The sequence below is a fragment of the Micropterus dolomieu genome, linkage group LG19 (genome assembly GCF_021292245.1).
Source record: "Micropterus dolomieu isolate WLL.071019.BEF.003 ecotype Adirondacks linkage group LG19, ASM2129224v1, whole genome shotgun sequence".
Taxonomy (NCBI): domain Eukaryota; kingdom Metazoa; phylum Chordata; class Actinopteri; order Centrarchiformes; family Centrarchidae; genus Micropterus; species Micropterus dolomieu.
The window spans coordinates 14,688,308-14,708,060 of record NC_060168.1 but is presented as its reverse complement, the minus strand read 5'-3'; the positions used below and the strand labels follow the sequence as shown (position 1 = coordinate 14,708,060).

The window sequence follows — 19,753 nt, the reverse complement described above, 5'->3', positions numbered from 1 at the left end:
ACTGAATCAGAAAAATAATAACAAACAGTAGACTTAGTTAAAATTCTGGTCAAGTGGTTCACAGTAGACTGGGCAAATCTTTAACTTAACACAGGCAACTCTTCTGTTTTTGCTATTTCTTAAATCCTGCAATGCCAAAGTAATGAATAGCGTATTGCTGTGGCATGAAGGCGGGAAAGAAGGATGAAAGTAGGAAAGGTAGACATGAGAAGGAGGTGGAGGAGCATGACTGAGCCCTCTTTGAAAGGGTTGGCAGAGTCAGGAAGTGATTAGGCCACTACAATAACTCCAATAAGGACAATAGGGAAAACATGTCTGCAGCCACAACCACTTAATATCAGGAACGTACACAGTATGGTTCCTATTTCATTACAAGAGCAGGACTGAGCGTGGGAGGATGGGCATGTGGAAAGAAAGTAAGGTGTTACCTACAGGGGGGGTTTCAGGCCACGGAGAAGAAAACTGAAGGTTGTTATAGCTGTCAAGCTATGGAGACATGCAGTTTGCAATGATAATGGTGGCAAATTTACCTTTTGGAATTCATACAAAGTTTTGAAACAATTGTTCATTAAGTTCATACAGAGGATGACAAAAAGCAAGCTTCTCAATGCTGACTGGCAACCTTAGATTCTGTCAGCTGAAATGACAACTGTAGCTAGCCATCATTAGCTTCACATTGTTTGAAACTCCGGTTGACTCATTCTGAAACAAGAACCCAGTGAAATGGTCATAAATGTGGTTCCAAAAATTAAAATTAAAAAGCTTAAGCTAAAGCTTAAAGTCCCAGGCAAAAAGTCATCATCCTCACCAGCTGATGGTCCATGGAAATAAAGGATCAGAACTGTTCTTATGCCGCAGGGTAGAACAGTATGATAAGGGAAAATTTCAAGATCAGAGAGTTGTCTCATTCTGACATAACTCTCTTTAGATGAATAAAAACAGACGTGGGCAAGAAGCACAAAGGTTATGATTTTTATGAGATTAAAGCTTTATTGTTCCTATTATTCCTATAACAGGACGGAGTCGTTAATGATATGCTGAACTCTGATATTGTAGCATCCAGCTCCCATGCAGTGTGTAAACACAATCAGAATCAGCTTTATTGGCAATGTGTACACATAGAAGGAATCTGACTCTGGTTTTAGGTTGCTCTTAATGTACTTACAGGTATGTAAGAACAGACATGCTGAGTCCATTAAGTCCATTCCTTTCATATTTGCTCTGGTCATTTTTATTTTTTCGAAAGGCTAGAAAAGCTGCAGCACCGTGTCCACAGTTGCTAAGCTAAAGCAGAGCGGTGACCGATCTTTCTGGGCCTGAGCAGAAACCTGTGCCTTTTTTTGTATAGTGAACTGCAACATCTCTTAAATCAAGACCTCTGTTAAATTACCTGGAAGACAGTTATGCAATAAATGGCGGTAAATGATTCATAGTCTGGTAGCAGCAGTTTGCGTCTGAGGCTCTGAGTTGGCCCTCTCTCCTGGTTCATCATCTCCTGGTTTCTCAACAGCCCTCCTGCTATTTTTCACAACTTTATCAGACTTCTCCATCAACAGCAGAAATTGTTAGACCAGAAAGGTGGTGGCAGCAGCTGCGTCACTGCAGGGTCAAAGGAAGTTTTGCTGGATGAAGCCCAAGCGGTGGGGAATGGGTATTGTATTGTAAGTGTGTTTTTAGACAGAGTGAGGCGAGAATCTATCTTAAACAGCCCTGAAGGTCCAAGTTGTCCAGTCTGAAATAAAATCAATCAATACATTATGTTCTGATTGAAACGGTATTTTTGTTCTCACTTTGTTTTTGTTTCTAGCATCTGAATCTGTCCTTACGCTGCTTACGCACGTACATTGTAGTACTGTGCCAGCTCACACAAACTCAATGCCAAGCACAACACGTGACCACCAGCAATGAAACAGCAAGTGATGCTCGGTTGTTCCCTACTCATCCTTGCAGTGCTGATCTGGGGGATTTACTGCTCTGTCTGTGTGTTTTCACAGGACCTCCAGGAAAGCGTGGAAGGATGGGAAGAAGAGGGGAACCTGGTAAGTGACGCCCACCACCTGCATTGTCTGTTTTTTTCCCCCTTCTCTCTTTTCCTGGAAGACACTCTTTCTTCATCTATCTCTCTTGCTCCCACACTCCCTTTCTTTCCCTGGGTGACTGGATAAGTTTGAGGGCTGGTAAAAGCAGTGGCCCATGAGTCTGGCCAGTGGAGGATGGGCTGCAGTTGGCTCTTCTCCCTGTCCCTCGCTATTTGCTCCGACATAGCGCTAACCTTGGCCATGTGGTTGCATTAACTTTGCCCAGATGTCAGTCGTTCTCGCTTAGCGGTAGCAGCTGCAGTAGTTCGGGCCTAATGAGACTCTCCGTTGCCAACATCACTACCCACCACTATTGTGTTGCCTTTTCTTTCCATCTAGACCACAAAACACTCATCAAGGAACCAAAACAAGGCAGAGACATGACTCTTGTTACGCAAAAAGTTGTCATGACAGATAGCGGATGTTCTACAAGTTTGAGTCACGCTCATTTTAAATGGTTTTTATTAAGTGTTGACTCCACCAAATTGTGGAGCGACACTGTTAGACGATTTTATCAAAACCTGCAGGACTGAAGTTTTTCTGCAGGATATGTGTCAGATGGGAAAACTTCCAGTCTGGCTGTGATTCATTGTTGTGGATATTTGATTTAATTAGGCCTGCTCCTGTGAAGATGTTGACTAAGTGAAAGATCACCAGTAATCTTAATTGCTCTATTTAGCGCACTTTCTGAAGTTATCAAAGCAGTACAGTGTATTTGAAATTTACTTAATTTTATTTGATATAGAATATTCAACGATGAGCTTAGGCAAGTGTTTGTCACTGTAGTGCCAAAGTGTCTTTATTTTCAAGTCCCACAATCCCAACTTTATTGTGTACCTTTGTTTTTCTATTAAAGGATAATGCTGGAGGTATTTTAGATTGTTCTTATTGTCGACAAAGCCCGTGAAAAGACAAAAATACTCTCTGGAAATGTTCTGACTTCACCAGCTTGCTTGTGGCTCTCAGTCCCAAGCCCACTGATTCTTACCGAAGATGTAAATCTTTAAATACAGGTCACAAATATATAGTTCAACTTTCAGAAAGGCTCAGCAATTTACTTAAACAGCTGAGCACTGCAGTGTTTAGCAAACATTACCCAAACAGGAGTTAAAATTGGTTTTTTTGGCTTCGATTATTGTTGATTGTGATTATTTACAGCAGCATGACAGTGTAGGTGGGATTGAAACTTTTTTCATGAGTTTTTGGACAACAGTGGTTGGTGGTTTTATATGGGATTTGCTGACAATAAGAAGAATATAGAAAACCACCAGACTTCTCCTTTAAATCCCCATTTCCTCTTAATCAACATAGATTACGGAAATCCGTCTTTCAGCGATTCCATCAGGCGATCACCAGGACAAGTAAATGACTGTGTTTTTCATCAGTTTGGTATGCTTTTCCAGCCACTTGGTCTTTTGGAGGATTATCATTACGGTTCCGTTCACCCAAGATGACACTCATTAGCTGCTCGCTGTTTGTCACAGGTTGACCTGTATCTGAAATGGGTGACATAGTTCTGTTTAGGTTTTCTCTCTTGTTGTTTACTTTTCACATTGCAGCCCGGGCTATAGTGTGGGGGTAGGGGGCACAGGGAAACTGTTGCGCCATCCTCTAGCCGTTGACTCTGGAACAACTTTACAAGACCAAAAGTGGTTTTCCCCCTTTTCTGAGAAAACAAATGAGAGTGGAGAGAAGAAACAGAAACACAAACCTGAGTAACAGGAAAGAGGGCAGACAGAGTAGTTAAGTATCCATCGCCTTGTCTCCTGCGTTGACTCTCACTATTTCTGTTTCTGTCTTTTCCTCTTCTCTTCTGTTTACTCCTCTCTTTCTCTTTCATTCCCTGTCTCTTTCTTTCTCATTAGTTTACACACTCACACACACACCTCTCAAGTTCAATGGTTAAAGCTGGTCTCACTGCGTAGCTCTCTTGCCAATGTGCATTTGTTTACCTAACTGTCTGGCCCAGGTCCTTGTCCCGGCGTCTAGACACAGCTAAATTTGATTGACTTGGTCTTCATGCCTCATAAATCCCAACACCTCTCCCTGCTTCTTTCCCCTCTCGCCCAAACCACCTTCATTTTTTTCACCCCTGTTTCTACTCTCCCTCTGTCTTGTCCCAAAAATGCACTTTTCCTTGAAACAGCAAACTTCAAGGCTCACATAGATTCTGGTCACATTAGCAGGACTTTGTATGTGTTTATATAGTAAGAAAACACCACAAATATCCCACTTTTCCCCGGAGGGAGTCTGTTTTCAGTCTGGAGTTTATGTAGATGTTTAGCATTTGTATCCATGCTGATGAGGTGTCTTGTGCCAGAACTGCAGTGGTGGCGTAGCTCCAAATTGTACCATCGACTGTAATTGTGTTATCAGCATCGTGATTGGTTTTAAATTTAGAACAGATAAATATAAACCAATCACTAATATAAAATATTTTAATGGCGAAATGATATGTTCACTTCATAGGGGTTTGGGTGGTTTATTAGTGCCCTCGGCCTTGGACTTTTAGGAGAATGTTTTTTATAAGAATATTCCATTAAGACCCAGACCACTACGAACAAGAGGAGTCCTTTGATCATTACTGTTGTTTCTGGTTAGGCTAAGTATGAAAAACAGAATGTACTTTTTGCTGCTGAGGCTCAACATCAGAGCATTTCAGCAATCAGATCTGAAAAGACTGCCCTGGAGAAATCTCGGAGACATCTTTTTTTGTACTTTAAAGGGACACACATTTTGCCAGCACACCCCGACCTTTCCACTGCCTGTTTGTCCTCCATCTCATACACCCATATCTTTTTAGGAAACACAGTCTTGATATGACTTCATATCCTAATGTAAAACATAACCTATTATCCAGAAGTCTGTTTATCATAACGGGTTCACCGCAAACTCCACTGGCAGCGGCTCTAATGAGCTTGTTCTGTACCTTATTTAGGTGGTTAATTAATGTCATCATCTAACAAACCGCATTGCATGTGCAGTTTTTTTGTTGCACACCATAGTTCCGAGGAATTGATTGCTGTACAAACCAGAGGTTAACATAACTCACACATGTTGCTCTTCATGTGTCACTGGAGGTTTATAGAATTTATGTTCTAATGCCGATTTCTCTTTTTCTGTTGCAGGACCTCCTGTAAGTACAATCATCTCATCCAGGTAGTATTGAAATACGTAATTGAACGCAGTAATTTCCTTTGGCATTAAACATGCAAACACACTCACATACAAAAATACAAATACATACGCTATACAAACTATGGTTTTCTCCCACAGCAGTAAAACATGAACCAGTCACACAGACTGTCACAGACTCACACACACATGTGCATCCACAGAGCACAGCAATAAATGGACCACCTAGGGAACCGTGGGTGTGTTCATGTGAGTGCGCTTCTATTTTTGTGTGTGTGTGTGTGTGTGTGTATGTGTGTGTGATGGTTAGGGAGCGGCGACTTACTAGCAGGGAGTTATTCTCCTCTGTGGGACTATAACTCCTGTCGACACTCTCACACACACGCACACACACACAGCAGATAAAACACACACCTGAACACAAAGCAAAGACATGCACTAACTGGAGACTGCTGCTGACTTCAGGTTTGAATTATTTTTCATTTAAAATTAAATGTTCTGACCAGACTGGGAAGACAGACTGTGACCCTTTTCTGATTTTATTTTTAAATTATTTTACTAACATTTTTTTGTGGCCACATGTGACACAAATCAGACATGCAAAGGCGCAAATGCCCCGAAACACCATAACGCTAATCTGGATGTCGGGGTGGGAAACAGCGTGTCCGGCTGAAATTTTCTGGGAATGGTTTTATTGGAGAAAACTGTCGCGGTTTTACTCTAAATGTGCATGAAACGATGTGTAATTTCTTTTTCCTGAACACACCCATAAAGTCAATGGGAAGGTGTGGTAATGTAACAAGTCACCTGCTACGCCACAAAGTAACAATCTGTCAGTAAATTTTGTCTGAGTCAAGCATGGCTGGGTGCTGAAATAAATCAAAAACAATGTAAATGGCAATTTGCTTTCTAACTATTGTATGCAGGTTGCTTTGAGTGTAAATGCGCAAATCGGATACGGCTCGCTTTTGACACGAGATGTAAACAGTTGCCAAAAAGATCAGATATAGCCAAAAGAAATGTTTTAACTTGGAGTCAGAAGTTGTGGTTTAAACATACTGTATGATTTTACCTTCACTCAGTGTACATTAATTCCAGCTTCGAACTCCATATAGAGTATTTTAGTTCAGAAATTCAAGTCTTTAAAGGTAAACTGTACCATGATCATGTGTATCATTTAATACTTGTCTCCTTTAGAATAAAGTGTAAAGTTCATACATATACAGCGTGTTGTGTGTAGCTGTTGATTTCTGTTCTAACCTGTCTCAATGCTTCATGCTTTAATCTCTAACCTCACCAGGGCAAGGCTGGACGGGATGGATACCCGGTAAATTTGATTTCTTATTTATCCTGTCACTCTTCAATTCACCCAATCACTTCTCTATTGTCTCTGGATTTGTTGCTTTATTAGGCCTAGGCCTTTTTCTGTTGTCTCCTTCTCTGATCTCTAATCGCTGCCTGTCTCCTTGCCTCTTCATGCAACCTTCAACATTTTCTCTTCACCAATGATGTGTCCTGCCCCATGACTGAGAAGTGACTCAGACACAAAAACAGTTGTATATAAACACAAGCAGACACAGACGGCCCAGGGAGGTGAAATGAGACCCTAAACTTACTGACTCAAGGCAGAAAATAGTGACATAAAACATATTTCCCGCATGAAAATGAGTAAACGCGAGGAGCAGTAAAAATGAAGAGGAAATCTTGTGACGATATCATCAGTAAACATAAGGCCACACGAGAGTAAACAATACCAACGAAAATGTGAAACATTCACCCACAAGGTACAAATCATTGCCTTACGCTTTTAAATAGGATTTACCAATGTTTGAATAATACAACCATGTACATCCATAACTACTGAATTCAAAGCAGATCACTGATTTCCACCACTGAAGAAGCATAACACAAGACTGAGAGCCCCTTCTTTTGTTATCCAGAGATATAGCGGCCTCTTGTGGCCGGTCAGACTACTGACTTTCTCCACAACTGCTGAGCTGAAACAGCTCATGGCTCTCTGTTGCTCATTTGTGGTTTAGCCATCATCAAATTCTCATCATCTAATACAGATACACCCTCAGCATGCAAGAGCTCAGGATGTATGAGCAGCTGGATTCTTCAGAACTGGATGTCCGCGTGGTGTGCAGTTCACATGAAGCGTTACCATATGTAAGGGCCTGTTTGTGAGCGCGTTACATGCTCTGTGAAACACCGTGTGACCCCTGTGTCTGGTTGCCAGTGCAACATACAGCAGCCGCCCATGTTGGGTTCCACAGCGTCTTGTCAGTTGTGGCGTTATGTGCCTTTTTCTCACTGGGAATTTTGGGAAGTTCATTACCCATGGGACTTGCTCCCAGTCAGATTCCCAGTCTGCCTGGCACTGCACAGCCCTCCTGACGGGAAATGCCTGCTGCTAATTACACACAGGTGGGCCGAGCGCACGAGGAAGTGTGTGCAAAATTTGTGTTTGTTTGCCTCTGACTCTATCCATCTTCGCCGCTGTCTTCATTAGAAAAATCCCAACGTTGTCGCACATTATAGTGTTTTTAACCTTAAAACATCTGCTTAGTGAAATGATGTAATATAATGCATTACCTTAAAGCTGCATAATCTGGCTAATCCTTCCCAGTCTAGTTAGCATAATGAGATCAGTCCTTACAGCTCTATAATGACATAGATGAAACAATATGACAAATGGAGGAGCCCTGTTTGCTAAGTGAAAGAAGCAGCTTCCTGTTATGTTGCCTGTGTGCAGGTATGATGACTATGGAAGCTGCATATATGAAGTTACAGTGAAGAAACAGTAGATTAATCACACTGGCAATTAACATGGACAGCACATTATTTCATATAGCAACAACAGAGATGATCATGTTTCAAACACTGAAGCCGTTCTTCCTGTTTGGTAGCAGTGTTTGTGTATCTGTGTCCATATGTGCAGATGTGTGTGAACTCCATCCAACCACCCATAGTTTATGTCGATCTCTGTAACAAAGGCCAGAGCTGTGGAAGTGGTCAGAGGTCTGTGTGTGTATATGCGAGCGAGCAATATGTTTTCATATCAATACCTTCTCTCATGCTCATGTTGAGAGGCATGCGCACATCGACACAAATGAGTGAAGTCAGTTTCCGGAGAGCAGCGCGGTGCTAACTGTGCTGTGCCAGTGACTTGTGCCAACAAATTTTCTTTCTTTATTTTTCCATTGTTAAAATAAACAGCTAGATCGCTTTCCAGCACTTTTCTTGCCCTCTCTCACCCGTATTATATCTCTGTCCAATTCAGGCCTTTAACCCTCAGCAGGCAGATTGACTGTACACATTAACACATCATTCGCCAGTATGAACATAGCAATTTCAGTAATTTACTTCCATTTTATGTTACTTTATACTTCTACTCCATTACAATTTATAGGTAAATACTGTACTTTTTCTCCTCTACATTTATTTGATAACTTTAGTTACGTTGCAGATTCAGATTTATTTATGACAAAATATAATCATCAAATAAATTATGATGTATTATTATAGGTTAAGATAAGACTTTATTGATCCACGGGGGAAATTCACAAGCTACCTAGCAGTAAGTAAAGTAATTAAAATTAGCCCCACGAGCTGCATCCTTAAATTGATTCTTACACATGAATGCACCAATAATCATAAAAAAAAAAGGATATAGTATACCCTATTCTGATTGTTTTACTTGTAACAAAGTATTTGTACACTGTGGTATTGCTATTTTTAATACAAGTAACAACAATTGTCACATAAGCTATGTGAAGTCACGTGCACATGTTTGCCAGCGTGTCAGCGTGCATGTACTGGACTTCTTTCAGGTGGCATACACATGTCTCGCAGTCGTTAGGTTCATCAGACTAATCCATGCAGCAGTCCACTTCCATGGAAGCAATGGTAATAATGATAAACAGTGTTAATGACATGCAGTTTGTGTGTATCTCAAGTATGAGTTTGTGCGTGCTGGTGTATGCTTTCTCTCCTCATGTAACCCATGTCACTTCTTCCTCTCATAAATCACAGGGGGGGGGTTGAGTTTCAGAAAAAAGCCTCCCCACTGTCAAACAATCAAAGTTAGACAGACTGACAGAACAGTGCAGAGGAGTAAACACACACCCACGTACACACCAGTTGATTCTCATTCATATGCGCAGTCACCAGCGTGCCCCACCACTAGTGTGTTTATACGAAAGTCTGTGAAAGACGGCGGACCTCACTCAGCAGAAACAGGCCAAGGCCTCCATTGTTCAGCCTTCCAGGCCGCTGAGGGTGGATTAAAGCCAGACAGTCACCCAACAACATGTCAGTAATTTTCTGTCCCAAACACACAGCACTCTGGTATGCTTTATTGTGCTCTTTGGTTCAAGATGCAGCCACTTTATTTTCAAAGAGGGAAATGTATCACAAATTATGTTCATGTAGCCCTGTCAGAGAGTGGAGTTTTGTCCCTGTGGCAACATTAAAGTAACTGGAGAGGAGGAAGGCCTGAAAAATATTCAAAAGATGGTTGGTGGATCACTGTGAGAGAGGAAAAGATATCAAAGGATGCAAGAGAAGGAAAGAAATTAGAACCAGGAGAAAGGAAATACAGGTCTCTCTCTCTCTCTCTCTCTCTCTCTCTCTCCTCATCTTCCTTAATTTTGATGTCACATAATTAAGCTCATTGTGCGTGACACATCACCATGTGTGTTTCTATCTGAGGCGTCTGCTCTGATGTGCAGACATCAAGTTTTCATGCCGCATCCTCAACAATTACACCCTACTGGATAATTGCCAGTCTGCACCGTAGGGAGTATAATAAAGACAGCAAAGACACCCGTTGCCCTGTTTCATTGGGATTAAGGCACACACATCACATGCACAAACATAGACACAGACATGTGCCCTCCTGCAGGCCAAGTTATTTTCCAGAAATGTGTTTAAAAGCCATCTAATTGGTGGGAATGCTGACTCAAACCTTTTTTTAATCTGCTGAGGGACGCTGCAGGACAAGATGGCGATGTAGACGAAAAATACACACAAAGAGCCACATACATAAAAAAGGCATTTCATTTTTCTCCACATTCACTTGAGGTTTTGGCGGTAATCTCAGGACTATTTTCTCACTTTTCTCAACATTAATCTCCCAGTTTTTTTTTTCTTTTCCTCTATCCACACTCCTTCCTTTTTTATTCTGCGGCCCAATCCATTTGCGGTATGAGATGAAAAGAGTTTAGTAATGTTTTTTTTTTTTTTGTCCAGCCTGCTCTATTTTTAAATGAATTCCTGCTCTTTTATTGATGCATACTTTAGGTTTGTACCACACTGGAGATACAGTGTAACAATGCAGCTATACTGAAAGAAAAGCACAGAATAAATTGAGGGTCACATATCAAAATGTGTCTCCGACTCTTACTCTTATTCATATAAAACCTACTGAGTCATTTTGCCCTTGGTTACCATTAAAGGTTCCTTCTGACCTCTGTTGCTGATTTAAGTAAGGTTCATATATTTTAAAATTTCTCCTATCGGTCATAGTGGAGTTTCCTGGACTGCTGTATTGTTGGTTGAAATATTGCTCTAGATACCTATAGAAATCCTGGGTCTTGTTTAATTCCATATTGGTTACCAGTTAAATAAGAAAGGTCTTAGAGGTTACAGTATCGACTATATGCTACTGGCGTTTGCAAACTGTCAGCTGCCAGATATTACTTATTTATTGTTGAGAATAGAAGCTCTCTCCCACACACAAACAAAGAGACACACACAGAAATAGTATCTAGAGTTCACAAGCTGCTGTGTGGTTTGTTAGCAGCCATATATCAGTCTGTTTTTGCTCCGGTTCAGGCTTTGCAGCAGCCATTGACCTCACCATGTACACCTCGTCTACTCATCCTGATGAGTCTTGAAGGAGCCGGCCCCTGATAAACGCCGCCAGATGCAGAGATATCACTGCATACACACACACACACACAGACATGCATAGACCCAGAGACATGGACACAGATACTCAGGGAAAACTCACTGGGACGTTTGTAAGCTCATTCAAATTCTCACACTTTGCATGCATGACATGATAAACACAGCGTGTTGCATTTAATAGAGTGGTGATACTACAGCCTGTCCTGTACTATATGTAGCATCCAGTGGAGGAAAATACAGAGCATTACATCCATACCCTTAACATTCCTCTCAACTTTAGACAGTTATAGTGAAATTATTGCCGTCCAATTGGTCCCAGTCATTTGTTCCACCTCAGTCTCAGCCTCCTACTGCTGATTTCACAAGGGGCTCTTAATCAAAAAGACATCAGGAGCCTCAAAGGCTTTTCAGCGTACTTTTTATAAATCTCTTTTATACAGAATAACCATGTACGCTTCAGAAGAGAGTTTATAGCCATGCCGTCCCATTACAAGACTAAAGAGGGGTAGCAAAAGATCCCATGAACTATTAATGAGCGCAGTTCCAAAGTATCATTCCTTTCTTCCAGCTTCTCCTCTTCCCTGCGTCCTTATGTGCCATCAAAGCAGGCAGCGATGACAGTGTGGTAGGTTTTCACTACAGGACCTCAGGCCGGATAGCACCCATGGGGCTGGTAAAGCAGGGAGATGAAGAGCAAAGTCCAACTTGTAAGCCATCCAAGGCCAGAGATGGCGATTGTTAATGATGGTTTCCAGTCTGCAGAACCACCAGGACTGTGAAGGGCCCATGGGACCCTGTAAAAACTGTTAGCTTAACATTGAGTATGGTCGTTAAGGAGGAAGTCAACATTAGCCTTTACCACATACATCACATTTAAGTGTTTTTGGAAAGTTTGATCCAGGAGCCAATTGTTCCTTTATGTTTAGGGAACTAAAGGTTTGTGCCTTTGAACTGGGTGTTTTGAGTTTTTTTGCAAAGGAGGTTCAATGACTGCTCGGCTGTTTTTATTGAGGTAAACAAAGTGGACAACTCACTCCAACTGCTGTTTCAGCACTTGGGTGAGGTTGGATAGGGACTTTAAACGTACTTAACTGCCTGTTGGATTATCTCATCACCACAAACACACAAAGACATGGTAGTCAGATGTGGGGTTCTGTGGAGGACGAGCACAGCTGGACCAAATCCACTCACAGTCTATCGTGTTGGACACCACACTCTAAATCTTAGCATAATTATAAACCACAACCACCTGGAACCTTACACAGTTAAAAGGGGCAGGATATATATATATAGAACATTTGTATAAAAGGTTTTTTAAAAAACAATTTCCTCCTGTTCCTACTCTCTCATCCTTAACTTTCCAATAATTGCAGCTGTTTCTCTGTCATTTACAAGCACACTTTTTTAGTCCTCATTTGATGCGTTTTTCTTGCCAAATCCACTTAAATGTTTTTTCTAAGCTAAGATCATTTACATTGTTTCCTGAGAGATACAGACTAAACTCAAACATTATAAAATACTAATAAATAACAGCCGGTTTCTGATATTTTGGAGGGGGAAAGATAGATTTGTCTGGGGATTTAAAACAAATATCTTCATCCACAGCAGATTTAGAGTAGATGTTTTTTAAAGTCAGTCATTAAAGGAATAGTTTAACATTTTTGGAAACACACTTAAAATCTGTCATTATATTATATCATTATATCTCGTTTGTTTACTCTGTACAACAACTGAAGTGTAAAAACAAGTTGTGGTTTTATTTCTCTCTGTATCTTGGCAAGAAAGTGAAAAAGCATAATTCCCAAAATGGCAAACTATTCCTGTAACAGTTCTGTGTCTACATGGTTCAAAACATTAATAATTATAATTACTCTTTATCTGACTTCCAACAGGGTCCTCTTGGCTTGGATGGGAAACCAGTGAGTATTCCTGTTATCAAATGCATAACACATGCTTTATGTGACTGACAGTAGTTTAATTTTCACTCTGTTTTTCCTATTTTCAGGGTTTACAAGGTCCCCAGGGAAGCCAGGTACACCATCACACACCTGTTGTCTTGTTTTGGTTTTCTAATAACACATATCAATTACACTGAAGATTGAAGACTGTGAATTCAGGTGGGGTTTTGGCCCGTAAGACAGGTGATGGTTTCCTAAACTTCATCAATCATTTTTACTGTTCCTAAGGGAACGTCGCAAGTGAGTGAACCGCCCACGGTAGCCCTCCTGTTTCTTGTTCCACTTCTTAAGCTATCCCAGGGCCCACAGCCACGGGAGAGTCATGGCTCAACTGAACCGAGTGCTGAAATCCCCTTTGCACTTCGCCCCAGAGTCCCATCTATCACCCTTCCCCTGAAACCTCGCCATACTCCCAGACACACCCAGGTGTAGCGTGAAAACGTGCGAAGCAGAGCGAATGGGTTACACACCAGTGGGAAAGTGAGAGAGAATAGTGTTTATAACCTTCTACAGAGGCTCTTTAAAAAGTCATTATAGTACCTTCTAGCCCCACCCCACTTTTTCCCTGGTCACTTTGCCCCAGGGAGGGACGACGAGTCATCTGCTGAAATGTAAACCCCTCACAGCATAACGAGAACTGTTTGACTAGCTCATCTCCAAACACCATTAAGCTGTTGTTTCCTGCAAAAGGAGACATCAATCTGGGTCTGTCCTTTAAGAGGACTTTCCCCATCACAGAGGGTCGGCCATAAAACCCCAGCAGGTGTGATACAGATCTCATGAGCAGAGTCACGTAAATACACAAGAACTGTGGGGGGATAATAACAGATAAAAGTTGGTAGAACAATAAGACTGATTTGGTGATAAATGACAGCCACAGGAGACACAAGACACAGGGTTAGCATAAAGGAATAAATTAAGAGTAAAGGAACGCTAAAAAGTAAGTTCAAGGACATTGGCATAAACTAAAAAAAATATGATAAGCGCACAGTTATAAAAGTTTGTGAACTATAATATAAAATAACAAAGTAATTGGAGCTTTCAGACCCATCTTGTGGCCACATAGTGGATTGATTCAGTTTTGTTAAAAAGCTCTGAACAAAAGCTGTTCTTCTTCTTCTAAAGGGGAAAAATGTAAATAGCCAAGCATTAATATAAAACCATTTTTTTTACATAAGATCTTTTGCAAAAATCATCCCTGCCAAAAAGACTACAGCTGTAATTAAAACAAGGATTATACTATGAGATCAAAAACTAAAACTAAACATTGTAAGAAATAAAGGAAAACCTCCAAACTAATGTGAACTCCTTAACATCCAATTTCCTTCAGTTTCCCCCTTTAAGTGCTTTAAGGTTTAAGGAAAGAGAATCTTAATCTTATTTATTCCCCACTGTCTGACACTGTCACATTTATGGCTGTCTATCAGCTTGTTCCAGCTTTTCATTGAAGCTATCTAAACAAAGGACTGTTTTTATGTTGGGAATGATTTGTTCCAAAGTCTTTGGTCTCTTTAGAAACGTTGGAATCCTTATAATTTGAAAATGAAATTAGCTTGGTTTGAACAGTATTTTGTGCTGACTATCCAGCCATGGGAACAAGGAGAGGCTGAACTGTGAAACTGACATGAAATAGAAAACTTAAGGCGATCAAGAAATCTCCAACGATAACTAGGCTACACACCTACAGGATTAGCAGCAGGCGCGCTGTCACTTGAATTAAACCTTCTTACTCTTCCATCTCTCCTTTCCTTGAACTGAAGGAGAGAGCAGTGCAGGAGAGAAGCTGCTCTTCCCTCTCACAGAGGGCCTGTTAGTCAGTCTGTGGTTTGTGAAGCCACTGAGACAGACTACAGGCAGATGGGGGTCAGCATCTATATGAGATGTTCAAGTAGGCTAACTCAAATGTAGAGAGAAATCTTGTTGCAAGTCATACTGTCTTCTTACTGTGAAATATGCGGAGGACAGAAGTGACTTGTGATTGAGCAGTCTCGATGGCACATCTGCATTAACTGGTATTATTGCCTAGCCTTACTATTTGATTGAATGCTCCCTGGTAGAGTTGAAAATGTATTGTACTATGATATATGTTGCTCATACATTTTATCTCGACCAACTGTCTCCGATTATCTCCTTCCCCAATACAGGGACCAGCCGGACCCAAGGGTGAAAAGGTATGCTTCAATATAGATTTCAGTAACCCTGCTAGACAAGTCAGCGCACTGTATGGATGTTTTTCTCACATTAATTTGCAGGCGGACATCTCAGAAAGACACACACACACACACGACCTCACAGGTGTTCTCTCCATCGCCCTCCCACGTTCACGTTTTCACTGCACGCCCATCAAACGAGCCATACATTACATGTAGTTATGTAGGAGCTCATGTGTCTGCGCACATTCTCACGTCAAGGCACTAAACAGGTTTACAGGCTCGATGATAGCCAGATGTTTTCCCGCTCTGTGAACCTCTGCCCAGCCTAAGATGTTAGCGACCGTAAGAGCTGCAAGAGCTGGCAGAAGAGGCTCGTGCATGGGGTGATTTGTGTGTGTGTGTGTGTGTGTGTGTGTGTGTGTGTGTGTGTGTGTGTGTGTGCATTTATGCACTCAAGCGAAAACTGTCCAGATAAGCGCCACCACAAGAACAACTGCAGTAAACAGCATCTGTCAGAGCATGATTCAGTCTGATGAGCGGGGATGGCAAATGACAGACGATGTTGAGGTTTTGGAAAATTGGCTCCCTTCATGTAGCTAATCATGCTAGTATCTCGGTGATGAGAACACAAACTCCAAATCCTCATCAGAGAACCAACAATCCTTAGCACGTGCACTCCCACTTCTACTTAGCCCATCGTGTCCAGTCAGATGATTCCAATTATGGCCTATCAAATGATTTGTGCAGTAAATGTCGACATCCTGAGCTGATTTGAGGACAAATGACCTTTGAGTCCCTTCCTTCCTATACATATGAATTAGTTTTTAAGAATGTCTGTCACAGCTGCTCAACAGTAGCGTTATTCTCTGGCATGCCTCCTCCTGTGTGCATATACAGTGGTAATAACTGCTGACAATTGTTATTTTCCTGTTTTTCTCCCAGGGTGACCAAGGAGACGTTGGGCCAAGGGTAAGTCATGTTTTCTGTCTTTGCCTGAAAAGGGGAAAAGAGATGTTTTTGACTGTTATATGTGACATTTAGAAGCAGTTTTTTCACTGTTGCTGACCTGACTGAAAAAAAACCTTTCCTTCAATTGTGTTGGGTTCCCAAGCAGATCTTTGTCATTTAAAAATGTGCTTCCATTTAAATCTTCCTTCCAGTTTTGTCCTCTTTCTCTTGTTTTGTCTTTCTCAGTCTCTGCCAGTTTTTTATCTTCACTTCCCTTTAAGGTCAAGAGACACTTCGCTTTCCCTCCAGTCATTTTGAGAAGTGAATTTTTATTAAGCTTCATAAAAAAGGTCTATCTTTGCAGTTTGCTTTTAGATTTTATACTGACAGAACTGAAAGTAAGACAACAGGTCTTCCAGAAGGTCCTGTCACATCTAATTAATGCTGTAACAAACATTTACGTAACGCGCACTTTTGTCTGAATTACAAAAAAGCAATTAGGCCTACTTATAAGGGAAAGTTCCGCGATTTAGATAAGAAGATTGAGACCACTCTCGTGTCTGTAGTAAACATGAATCTATAGCCAACAGCAGCAGAGTTAATTAATCTGGCCCTGCCCGTGCACAAATAAATATACATTTCTATTTCACATTTATGTGCAATTGACTTATCTGTGCACCTAAACTGAAAAGTGTCTAAGGACTACAGGCAGAAACTGAGCCTGCACAGAGAACATATGCAGCTGAGATAAACCCAGCGCAGGCAGCATAACAGACCATCACAAATTGGAGATCAAAGTCCAGGAAGAGAGGAATTGTCTTTCTTCAGAGTTTTTGAAAAACCACTAATCATTTCCTAGTTATCACACTGATACAATTATATGCACGTGCAAACAGGCAAAGGTGAAAGTTTTGTAAAGTTTTGTACTATCCATATAACCGTCAACACTAAGTCAAGTCTTTTAAATAATCCAAATGAAAAGTGTGTTTACGCTGCGCGGCTTCCCCAGCAACTGTACCAACAGCGTAGTCCGGCTCCTATGATGAGGTTTGCGTTGCCCACATCTCCAAAGGCACAGATGAGAAATGATGATATTAAAGAACGATGGAAATACTTAAACCTCACCATCAAAACCCAATGGTTGGGGCAGCGCGCCAAAGCTGCCATCTAGTCTCAACCAAACTATGTTTTGTTTTGTTTTTTTATATTACGGGGTTACCTCGCTCTGCATCTGGTCCATGTTGTCAGTGTAGTCTTTTCATGTGATATCATTCCACCCGCCATGAAATCTATGTAATTATCTCCCGTTTTATTCACTGTGGTTTGAAAATAAGCCCCCTGTGCTTTACATGGTAAATTTATCTTTGAAGAAGTCATATGCCCCGTGAATCCCGAATGTTTTTCTAGTTTTGTTATGCTTAGAATATAATATCAGGTCAAGGTAAAGTCATTCAACAGAAATCTGTAACAATTTTGATCATTGATTAATTGTTTACCTTATTTTTTTAAGCAAACATGACAAACATTAACTGGTTGCAGCTTCATAAGTGTAAATATTTTCTATTTTCTTTATATTTTATTTTCTATATTTTTTCTATTTTTTTAGATTTTGTAAACCAACAAAACTGGTCTGTCATTTGTTTTTAACTATCTATACCAGACAAAACCTGCTAGCCAGTAATTTCCATATTGCCAGTGGCTTGTCTTACGAGGACCATAACACTGACTTTGAGCCACTCCAACATTCAAAAAACTCACACATGTGATATTTATAAAAACTACAAATGTTCCTCTTAAAAGGCCTAAACCCCTCTTGTAGCCACTAACTGTTTGTTTTTCTTATTATTAACATTCTTTAGTAAGAATAAGAAATAGATGTGTAGTCATATATCTTCCAAAAGTTGGAGCCTGACTTTGTAGTGTGTGTGTGTGTGTGTGTGTGTGTGCGTGTGTGTGTGTGTGTGTGTGTGTTTTGAAATGAGACTGAATGGCTATTGTTTTATAGCAGAGCACAAATGGAGTGTAAATTTGACAGGGCTGCCTAGCAGAACAATATTTATAATGCAGATCAGAAACATTACAGGAACCAAGGCATATGCCATTTGATTTCCCAGTATATCCCTTCAGATTTTGAGGTAATAGTTTGTGCAATAATTAAATCTTTTTGGCATTCTGCATTATGTAGTACTTCCAAATGGTAAATATTGCACTTGGATGAGGCTTCTGGAGCTTGGATGCCCTTGGATAAGTCTGCAGCTGAAAAGCCTCAGAGTGTTGCTTAGAGACACACGCTTGCTTCAAAACAAACCCTGCAGCTCCTGAAACTACTGTAGTTGTGAATGAGGTTTGGCACTGGGGTACATTTTCATAGATATGGCTAGATAGGTTAGCAAACAAAAACTGGTGGTCTCTGAATGTTTCAAATATGTTTCAATGTGTTTTTTTACAGCTATGAATCAAAGCTAAAATGTCCACTGAGGCTTAGCAGATAAAAGGTGGAGCAGTGGGAGTACATCATCATCACCTTGCCCTGATCTCAGCATTTCACACTGACCTCTGAACTCTATGAGAGGATGAGAGAATACATGTGAAAACAGGAAATGGCCATGGCCATGAATCTCTCTCCAAAATGTAACTTCCTGTCAATCCATCAGTGTCAGTGCATTTTGTCAGGCTGAACCTGGTGCCAGAACAGATTGCAAACACAGGATAACAGGGGTATTAAAACACAATCAGATGTTATAGAACCACCAAAACACGTGATTGAGGGTCATGTATAGTGTTGCATCTTTCTCCAAAGCAATTTTTATTGAAAGACATAAACCTGGTAGCCATTTTTCCCAGCTTCCATACTGTCAAATCCACTGTATAAATCGTTGTCAAGACAAGCCACGATGGGAGTTTCATCCCCAGCCAAAGCCTCCTCTTGCCTCCCCCAGAGCAGCTACAAAAAGGCCACGGTTAGATGGGGCTCGGAGATTGAATGGCTGTTTGTCTTAGCATCTGCCTATGGTCTGATGAGAATGGGGAAACAGCCTGTTCTCTTATGAGATGTTTAAGCACCATTATGTGTATGTGGTCTCCATGGTGGGAACAGTGTGAATGAGTGAATGTGACAGTGAGAGTGTATAGGCAAAGAGAGGAGGAGGGATCTGTGGTGTTGGAAAACCCTCAGCTATCCAGCGCTCACCGCAGCCCGTTAACGGAAACCTCATGAGCAGGCTAGCATCTCTCCTTTTTTCTCTACCTACTATCCCCCTGCTGTTCTTCCTCCCTCCTCTCTCAGATCTTCTCTCCGTCCTTCCCTCCCTCCCATGTGTTTTTGGAGGGTACTCAACCAGAGATGCAGTGCGGTGCTCCGAGCTCTCTGGCGGCAGACAAACTCTGCTCCTTTCAGCTTGACAGACAATCATCACAATTGCCGTCTGTCGACTGGAAAGAGCCCAGCCACCTCTGTTTGGTTTGGTCACAAAGGGAAGGATGGGAAGACATTAAATGGAACACACACAATTAAATACATGTTTGAGTGAGAGACCCAGGATAAATTCTGAAACGGCAAAAGGGACTG

At 41.1% G+C, this 19,753-nt stretch overlaps 1 protein-coding gene across 1 annotated transcript in view; it reads left to right on the top strand.

Moving 5' to 3' along the window:
- The window catches only part of col23a1a (collagen type XXIII alpha 1 chain a), a 120,299-nt gene that overhangs the window by 88,925 nt on the left and 11,621 nt on the right, over positions 1-19,753 (top strand). The window contains exons 3-9 of the mRNA XM_046031451.1: positions 1,995-2,039; positions 5,207-5,214; positions 6,514-6,540; positions 13,019-13,045; positions 13,132-13,158; positions 15,229-15,255; positions 16,180-16,206. Coding sequence (XP_045887407.1) covers positions 1,995-2,039; positions 5,207-5,214; positions 6,514-6,540; positions 13,019-13,045; positions 13,132-13,158; positions 15,229-15,255; positions 16,180-16,206 — 188 coding nt within the window. The remainder of the gene's footprint in view (positions 1-1,994; positions 2,040-5,206; positions 5,215-6,513; positions 6,541-13,018; positions 13,046-13,131; positions 13,159-15,228; positions 15,256-16,179; positions 16,207-19,753) is intronic.